This window comes from Paramisgurnus dabryanus, chromosome 22 (genome assembly GCF_030506205.2).
Source record: "Paramisgurnus dabryanus chromosome 22, PD_genome_1.1, whole genome shotgun sequence".
Classification (NCBI taxonomy): domain Eukaryota; kingdom Metazoa; phylum Chordata; class Actinopteri; order Cypriniformes; family Cobitidae; genus Paramisgurnus; species Paramisgurnus dabryanus.
In genome coordinates this window covers 10,554,176-10,564,481 of record NC_133358.1, presented here as the reverse complement: position 1 = coordinate 10,564,481, position 10,306 = coordinate 10,554,176, and the positions used below count along the sequence as shown (strand labels likewise).

At 35.0% G+C, this 10,306-nt stretch overlaps 1 protein-coding gene across 1 annotated transcript; it reads right to left on the bottom strand.

Annotated features, from left to right (window-relative positions):
- Nucleotides 1-5,224: 5,224 nt before the first annotated feature.
- On the bottom strand, nucleotides 5,225-9,849 carry tubb6 (tubulin, beta 6 class V). The gene is made up of 4 exons (XM_065294747.2): nucleotides 9,700-9,849; nucleotides 8,885-8,993; nucleotides 8,594-8,704; nucleotides 5,225-6,400 (listed from the first exon to the last, which is right to left on the bottom strand). Exons 1-4 carry the CDS (start codon nucleotides 9,754-9,756, stop codon nucleotides 5,337-5,339), a joined length of 1,341 nt encoding a protein of 446 aa, XP_065150819.1. The 5' UTR covers nucleotides 9,757-9,849; the 3' UTR covers nucleotides 5,225-5,336.
- Nucleotides 9,850-10,306: the final 457 nt, after the last annotated feature.

Here is a 10,306-nt window from a genome sequence, read left to right as displayed (position 1 = left end):
CATAAGTATTCTGCAATGATGCCAACAATAAATCTTGTGAGATTTGAAATAAGATGTATTGGCCAGGTACTACATACTGTAATTAATGTTTGCTTAGGATGATACTATTCTTGTGTTTTTATGACAAATTGTAAACTCTCATGTTTGCCGGCTTAAATCCTTATTACCTACTTTGATTTTCCATTAAACTGTGAACACTAATATTTGAGAACAGATGCATTCGTTTCAAACTGTGTGCAATAAAATGATTCCATTTAAAATGTTTTGCCAGGAAAATTTGTAGTAATAAGCTGATCATTATCATAATTTGTCCTGTATCTGACTCACAGCCTGTAAGTAGTCGATGTTTTCATATTTAAAGAATTTACTTCTAACTAAACCATGATTCAAACACAAGTTTTGAGCATACTGTAAAAAATGTGCTGTAATTATGCAGCTGGTTGCCAGTAACTTACTGTAGAAGATAAAGATTGAAAATGTTTCATGTTCATTTAACTTTGAACAAACTGTTGCCATTAAATAACATAAATGTAAAATCTACAGTAAGTTACTGGCAGCTAGTTGCCAGTAATACCAATTAATACTGTAATTTCTACAGAAAATTTTCACAGTGCAGTACAAAGTAGTACTTGTTGTTTGGTGTTTGTTTGTCGTTTAGTAATCCTTACCTTACCAATCTGTTACATTCTGTTCAAGTCATGTTGGCAAAGTTGATCGATCAGCTTGGTCATCTGGGTATTTTTGGCAGATATTGGCCGTTTCTCAATACCAAGAACACCAAATTCAGACTCCGGAGTACGAGTTTTTGTTTTCTATTTAAAAATGATGTGGTTCAGGCAACACGTGTGCTTTAATGTACTTATTACAAAATTAAATATGATATAAAACACAACCATTTTTTAAAGCAACACCAAAGAGTTTTTTTTTACCTTAAAATAACGTTTCCAAAAAAGTTTCAGTGGTTCATCCACTCAACGGCACTTTCACATTCGCTTTGCAGCCCTCTATCGGCCACAACCGCACTAAAGAAGTTTCCAACCGTCGGGTCGCTGTCCTGTAGTTCGAGTGAAAACTACAAAAACTTGCTTTACGGCAGACCTACAATCCAATCAGAGCCAGCTATGCTGCAGTATTTACGACAGTGCTAATGAACAATTACGCTTCTAACCTGTAGGGGGAGCGAAGAGCAAAAACTCTTTAGTGTTGCTTTAAAATCTAAATCGTCTGAGAAAATATTTATATAGGCTGACCACAGATTTGAAGTTAACATATCTATATTATCAACTAAACAGCTCTTAATTCATATATTGTGCAGGTTTTTAGCTGCATTGCCATTGATGCGAAATGCATTTTGGGAAACTTGGCTGTCATAAATCCATACAAAAAAGTCACCTCCTGATGCATCCTCGAAAAAATGGCCGGATAAAGAACACATCCGGGGATGTTATGTGAACTTGGCTTGATGAGAACTTGGAACACGACTGATGACCTTTCACAAGTCCACAGCAACACAAGTACATAGAACGCATATTGAGAAACGGCCATTCTGTCCCATTGGGAGCTGATCTTCCAAATGGTATGGGGCGTCACATTTACACCACACGCTTGAGTAATTCAGCCAATCACAACCTGCTGGATAGCTGTCCAATCGAAGCACAATGCTGTTCAGAACGTCAAACTTTGTAGAAATCAATGCGTTTCAGAATGGCAGGGCATAGAGAAGCAACAATAATGTACGGTATGTGGAAAATAATGTGTTGTTTGAACCATAAACCATATTTCATTACCCCTAATACACAAAATAACATTGTTTTTAGCAATGTATTAGGGGCTCTTTAGAAGAAAAGATTCTGATCTTTAAAGTTGACATTTAAGAATTACTTATAATAATGAATCCCATAGTGATGTTTGGTATAAATATCCTGAAAGAAGCCATAAAATAAGACTTAAAATATGCAGCCAATCTGCCAAAACATTCCTACTGCTATCCTGATAACAGTTAAATGATGTTATATAAATGTTAAGGAGTATTCTGTTTGCACTAAGTAAACTGATCTGGGGTGTCCAATCCTGCTCCTGTCTCTGCATGGTTAACATCCCTGACATAGATATTCAAAGCCTTATTGGGAATTTGATTTGCCCACTTGCTTTGCCATTTCATGTGTAATACTGTTAAAGCAGAGGTCTACTGTAAACAGAGACTTACATTTAACAGGATTTTAACAGCATTTATTAATTTTACAAATGCAATTATGAAAACCTTTTTAAGATGTAAAATAAATCTTTGGTGTCCCCAGAGTACGTATGTGAAGTTCTAGCTCAAAATATCATATAGATAATTTGTTAAAATTGCCACTAAATTGTAGGTGTGAGCAAAAATGAGCAAATGAGCTGATCTCTGCACTAAATGGCAGTGTCGTGGTTGGATAGTGCAGATTAAGGGGTGGTATTATCCCCTTCTGACATCACAAGGTGGGCACATTTCAATGACCTATTTTTTTCACATGCTTGCAGAGAATGGTTTACCAAAACTAAGTTACTTAAAGAAGCACTGGGGACCCAATTACAGCACTTAAACATGAAAAAAAGTCAGATTTCCATCCCCTTTAAAAATCTTTTCTCACTATAATGCATCTTTTGGGCAACAAAAAGTTTTTGTGGATGTTAAAGGTTCTTTAAATGAACCATAAGCCTGACAAAGAACCTTTTAGAGGAACTTTTACTTTAAAGATTTTAATAGGACTGTGGGGGATCCAGTATTCTGGTAGTATTTATGGTTATATTAGTGTGACCCAGTTTCTCTCAGCTGAGTCTGCAGCAGCTGTTAAACATACCAAAGGTCTTTAAAGCACATCATCCACAGCTGCACGCTCCTGCCATACTGATGAAGATCTTATTTGTTAAAACACCAGGCACATGGTCAGGATGTCAAGATAAGCGGTGTCTGTTAATATTGTAAGTCAATTCTGGTGAAGTTATAGATAGTAGTAATGATAAAACACTAGGATGTGCTAAACATTTTTTTCTTTTTAAAGAATTTAATTATTATTTTAAGTTAAGATAAATAATTCAAAATACAAAAAAATACATGTACAATTCAAAGAAATATCTTAATAAAATGTTTACAAATAATTTCAATAACATTTGAACTATATTACAGTTTTATTTTTTCTCAAATTCTTAATCAAATATGAAGGACCAATAATATTGATTATTGATATATATGGGAAAAAATGTACAATAAGATTCATTAGTTAACATTAGTTTACTACATTAGTTAACATGAACTAATAATGAGCTGCACTTATAAAGCATTAAAAAAAATCTTTGTTCATGTTAATTTAAACAATTATCTTTTTTAAATCTTGTTAACATTAGTTAATGCACTGTGAACAGTGGCGTAGCGTCTGGGCATGCAGGGTTTGCACGTGCAAATGGGCCCGGGCCAATAGGGGGCCCGGCCCTGAGCACGCCACAGCTTTTAATAAAAAAATTTTTCAATGTAATTTTTATTTGTTGCTGCATTAAATATATTTTTGTATCCATATCATGTGTAGTGATTACTTATTTCTCCATAATGTCTAATTTCTCCGTCATTTCTTGTTTGCGTTTATATTTTTTTTTGCACTCTGCGGCTGCCATAGACTACGCCATCGTTTTTTTACATGACGTATCGCCGCGGCAAAAAAAGAAAAGAAAACACAGTGTGAGAGGTTACTATAGCGGCTATCTACATGAACATTAAGGATGGACAAATATAAACATAAAAGTGGGGCCTTAAAGAGAAAAGAGAAGGCGGAGAAGTTAGTCACGAGTCAAAAACTACCCAAAACATTTAGTTTTTCTTTATTTAAATCTACCCTTTAAAGTAAAAAAGTAAAGTAAAAATATTTGACTACCTTATTAAAAGTAACAGACCTGCGCGTCACAGTTAACAGTGCCAACGGGCAAGGTTGGGGGGGGGGCTTTGGCTTAAGGGGGCCCGTAATTTTTTTTTGCATATGGGCCCGGGACTGACTTGCTTACGCCACTGACTGTGAAGTAACATGAACAAACCATGGACAGCAGTATTTTTATTAACTAACGTAAACAAAGATTAACAAATACAGTATCAAATGAACTGCTCACGATTAGTTCATGTTAGTTAATACATTAACTAATGTTAACAAATGAGACCTTATTGTAAAGTGTCACCTATATAATAATATTATGATAATATTGTATAATGTTCACCCTCGAATTTCTCATTAGGTCTTATATACTGTAGCAAAGAGAGTAAACTGGTAACACTGTGTAATATATTTGTTAACAATGTAAAATAACTAACATTTATCATCATGTATTAATCTTTGTTAATGTTATTTCAATGTGCATAAACTACTTTTGATTGTAAATATGTTTTTGTATCATTGTTGAATTAAATGTTAAAATTATTGTTGAAATTACATGAAATAAGAATAATAAATGGAAGTATTGTTCATGTTAACTAATGTTATCAAATACAACCTTATTGTAAAGTGTTACCAAAGGTTTATTTAAACTATACTGTACGTTACTATGTATATTTTTCTGCAGTTTCACGATCCAGTTGAAGCCCTTTTCTGTTTGTTAATACTGTGGGGTTAAATAGTTATGTTGAGACAGGACTTCCTCTATTGTTAGTTACATGGCTAAATGCAGAATGGCCTGATCAGCAGCTGTTGAGAATAATAGAAGGTCGGATGAGCAGGATTTGCATCCGACGCTGGACACACAAACCGATGAACAATGCATGTGTTGAACAATGCATGCGAGTGGCTGCCCCTAAAGCATTTTTTAAACTTAAAGTTAGTGCAATAAGGAAAATTTCTTAGACCAAAAATATTTAAAAATGCTGGATTTGCACTTCTGAGTAACATAATTTAACCCACTTATTCAACAAAGGTGTGCCAATTACTCTTTAAGTGATACAGACGTTTAGTACTGTATGAAGGGTTACAGCAGATTTGGACAGATTGTAATTGTAATGTGCAATTTGAAAGTCCAAAAGCAAAAAAAGGCGGTTCACCTTTAAAAAAACTGGTTGTCTTTAAATTTTGAGTTAATTCAACTTAAATTTTAGTTAAATGAACCTGGCAACCAGGTAACTTACCTATTTAAGTTAAACCAACAAATCGTTTTTACAGTGGTGCCTAATAAATCAGTTTTGTAGCATCTCTTCAAAATATTCACTTAGAAATACAAATTATCCTTCAAAATGTATTTATTGCATACACTTGTGTTTACTACAATCCACATACAAAAAGAAAAATCACAGCTTAAAAAACCCTCACTGCACAAAACGTTTTGCTTGCCGGTTATTCGTTCACCTCTTCTTCATCATCTTCAAACGCCTCCTCGCCCTCATTGGCTGTGGCCTCCTGATACTGCTGATATTCAGAAACCAGATCATTCATGTTGCTCTCGGCCTCAGTGAACTCCATCTCATCCATGCCTTCTCCTGTAAACCAGTGCAGGAAAGCCTTGCGTCTGAACATTGCCGAGAACTGCTCGGAAATGCGCTTGAAGAGCTCCTGGATGGCGGTGCTGTTGCCGATAAAAGTGGAAGCCATCTTGAGCCCCCTCGGTGGAATGTCACACACCGCAACTTTAACATTATTGGGAATCCACTCGACAAAATAGTTGCTGTTCTTGTTCTGAATAGCCAGCATCTGCTCGTCCACTTCCTTCATTGACATAGGTCCACGGAAAACCGTAGCCACCGTGAGGTAGCGACCGTGGCGCGGGTCACAGGCGGCCATCATGTTTTTGGCATCAAACATCTGCTGGGTCAGCTCAGGGACGGTGAGGGCACGATACTGCTGACTCCCTCGTGCGGTCAACGGCGCAAAACCAGGCATGAAGAAATGTAGGCGAGGGAAGGGAACCATGTTGACGGCCAGCTTGCGCAGGTCTGCGTTAAGCTGGCCGGGGAACCTCAGTGACGTGGTGACCCCGCTCATGGTGGACGACACCAAGTGATTGAGATCTCCATACGTAGGCGTGTTGAGCTTGAGCGTGCGGAAGCAGATATCATAAAGAGCTTCATTGTCGATACAGTAGGTTTCATCTGTGTTTTCCACCAGCTGATGTACAGATAGCGTGGCGTTGTAGGGTTCCACCACTGTGTCGGACACTTTAGGTGAAGGCATGACGCTGAAGGTGTTCATGATGCGGTCAGGATACTCCTCACGGATTTTACTGATAAGAAGAGTCCCCATCCCGGATCCGGTTCCACCTCCCAGGGAATGCGTGAGCTGGAAGCCTTGGAGGCAGTCGCAATGTTCGCACTCTTTCCTAACCACATCCAGGATGGAGTCCATTAGCTCGGCTCCTTCAGTGTAGTGTCCCTTCGCCCAATTGTTTCCCGCACCTGTCTGTCCTGTGAAGGCACAAAAACCATGGGAGAAGATTAGATTCCAAAGAAAATGAAATATAATCCACTGAGCATGGGGAGACTGGTGCCAATTGTCCACCATGCATCATAACCTGAGAGGAGGAACGCTCCATGTGAAGTCTTTTCTTGGGACATAGAACATTCCTGAGATACATCCAGGTTACAGAATTCCAATGTCTGTGGTAAAGATGAACTGCAGTGCATGCATTAGTAAATGTTATTTATGTCAAAATAAAGCTTGAGGCGCACTATGAGTGAATATATATATTGTGTCTGTTATATGTAAAAGTTCTTTAATATACATTTGAAACACAAACATAATGTTTCACAATGACACATCTGTGTCTGCACTGTCAGAATAAAAATGGTAAAACAAATCGGCCCAAGCTGTCTCTGGACAGTACCATTTAAGGTCCTTATATCCCATATAGGAATATATATATATATATATATATTTAAAAAAAAAATTATATATATATATATTTATTTAAATATAATTTTAAATCTATTTAAAAATATAAAAAATAGCCAAAAAAATATGTAAAATTTTTTTTTTTTTTTGAAATATGTTTTCAAAATTTTTTTTTTACCAATTCATTTTTTTAACAATTTTGTATATTTTGTAATATATTTACAATTATATATATATATATATATATATATATATATATATATATATATATATATATATATATATATATATATATATATATATATATATATATATATATACAAAATTGTAATATATAAATACAAAAATGTATATATATGTATATATAAATATATTCACATCAAATTGAAAACAAACTTTATATGGTACAAACCTGCAAACATAACAGGTTTGAAAAGGTTCAAATGAAATAAATTTTCTGCAAAAAAATAACGGTAAAATATATACTTATTTTTATTTTATATTTTATACATACGTATATATTTTATACTTTTTACGTTTTATACAACCCTTTATATTTTGGCAAAGCAAAACATATTTCTTTCTGTATGGGTTGTAAAACTTAAAAGTGTATTAGTTATCACTGAAATACATTTTGAAATATATGTTAATATATGACATATATAAAACAAAATATACTTTCTAATTTAAAAAAATATATGTAATTAAGCATTACTTTCTAAAAAAAAATTATTTATCATAACTATAAAAAATTTTTTATTGTCAGACAAATGTATTATTTTGCCGTATGGGATGTACCATATATATATATATATATATATATATATATATATATATATATATATATATATATATATATATATATATATATATATATGTGCTGTAATTGTGCTGGTTGCCAGTAACTAACTGTAGAAGATAAAGACTGAAAATGTTTCATGTTCATTTAACTTTGACCAAACTATTCCCAGTAAATAACATAAATGTAAAATCTACAGTAAGTTACTTGCAGCTAGTTGCCAGTAATGCCCAGTAATACTGTAATTTCTTACATGTATTTACATTTGGTACCACTATGTAAATCTGCAATCTGAGTTTGCAAAAAAATCTGAATATTGAAAAGATCTCCTTTAAAGTTGTCCAAATGAAGTCCTTAGCAACATATATTACTAATGCTAAATGCATTTTATATATATATTTATGGTAGGAAATTGACAATATATCTTCATGGAAAATTATTTTTACTTAATATCCTAATGATTTTTGGCATAAAATTTATAGTTTTGACCCATACACTCTCAGAAAGAAAGATACAAAAGTTATCACTGGGACGGTACCTATTAGAAATGTCCTAATATGTACCATTTAGCTACATATGTACACCTTTGAGGTACCAATATGCACCTTTTAGGTACAAAAGTGTACTTTTTGTACCACACCAGTGATAACTTTTGTATCTTCATGAACTTTTTTTCTGAGAGTATGCAATGTACAGTATTGTTATCTATTGCTACAAATATACCTGTGTTACTTATGACTATGCTGTGGTCCAGGGTCACGTTTGATGTCTTACAATCATGAAGACAAACTCATGAATGACTACATGAGGGGCCACATAACCAACAAGTAGCCATCCTGCTATCAATATTCTGTTTGCATGATAACATTCTTTAACAGGACTTCATTTTAAACACAGGCTACATAAATACTCTTTCAATAGTAAGATATTTACCATAATGAGTTTGACTTGTTAGAACAGTTATTACCAAAAATGAAGCTGTCAGGTCGAAAAAGTTGTCCAAATGCCCCGGATCGAACACTATCCATAGTGCCTGGCTCCAGGTCCACCAGCACTGCTCTGGGAACATATTTGTGGGCTAAAACACACACACAGACACACACAAACAACTACTAAAACAGATATCAACAGACTGTGATATATTAAAGCACAGTGAAGAACGAGCAGCCCACAAAATTCCATTGAGCTGACAACACTGTTCAGAGTCAATGTGAGTTTGAGAGGGATAGTGAAACAGGACACTGACACACATACTTACAGGATGCTTCATTGTAGTACACATTAATTCTGTCAAGCTGCAGGCTTGAGTCACCTACATAGTTGCCGACTGGATCAATGCCATGCTCATCGCTGATGACTTCCCAGAACTAAACGTGTTAGACGCACACAAGAAATGAACAACAATCTTTTGTGAATTGTGATGAATAAAAGGTGCTGGCCAAAAGAGATGTCTGGAGGGTATTTTTCTTACAATTGCTCAGATAGGGCCATCAAAATAAGAGAAAAAGTAACGTGGTTTTAACTTATATACAAAAAGCTGACATAAAATAAATTATACATTAAGTACAATTCATTATTGTCATTCACTTGGGGCTTGACAGTAAGTTTTGTGCATTTGAGTATTTTTCTTGAATTCCTACCAAAGCTGAGCTTCAGTTTACACTCCTACACAAATACATTGGACATCCCTTTTGGCCACTACTGTATAGTTTATATATATAAAACACTAATCAATGTGTAATAAAACTGAAAGAAATGATACAAAGCGATAAAAAAGTAAAGTGTCTGAGTGTTTCAGATTGTTTGAATAGTTTGCGCACAGTAAGGCGCATCTCACCACACCCATACTGATGCGCCTGTAACGAGTCAATGCTTATGCGCTTTAGTGCGTCAGTCTTTAGACACGTGCATTAAAACACATTTTAAGTTTTAACATAAAGCCAGAAATAACCCACTGTGCTTTTAACACCATATAAGGAGTCAATGAATGACTGCACGAATAATGCCAATAGTTTTATTCTTCATTGTAAAATATAAAGCTCGATATTCACAGTAAACAATGTAATACATTACCTTTGTACCGATCTGATTTCCGCATTGGCCGGCCTGAATGTGAACGATCTCTCTCATTATTATCAGATGTGTATGATGATGCTCCTCTGAATGACTTGTTCTGACTTCTGCAGCGACTTTCTGACTGTCTGCAACTTTCCAACTTTCACTCTGACTCTGCGGTGATTGGTCGACAACTGAGTGACGTAACACAGCCGGGTAACCGCATGAGTGTGCTGTCATTAAGCTTGTTCACCTTCACGCAGCGCAAAAAGAACAGACAGGCGGATGACGTCCAAGTTCCGCGAGCGCGATTAGAGAATCGACAGAGAAGTCTAATTTCGACTCGCTCTCGCGGTTTTTTGACGTCATCCGCTTGTCAGTTTGCATGAAGTAGTCGAACAAGCCTATTGTTTCTGTAGGCTACTCTTTGCTTTGTAAAATTAAATATATTAACGTTTGTTAAAACGAATATTCAGGTTTAACCTTTATAGATTTGAAATCACATCATGCTCAACTAGACTTTTTTTATTCAAGCACAACTAGAAATACTTGGTATGACGTAGACTGTTTAAGATAAAAAACAATTATGCAGAGTAGAAATAAGTGTTAAAGTAAAAACAGAACT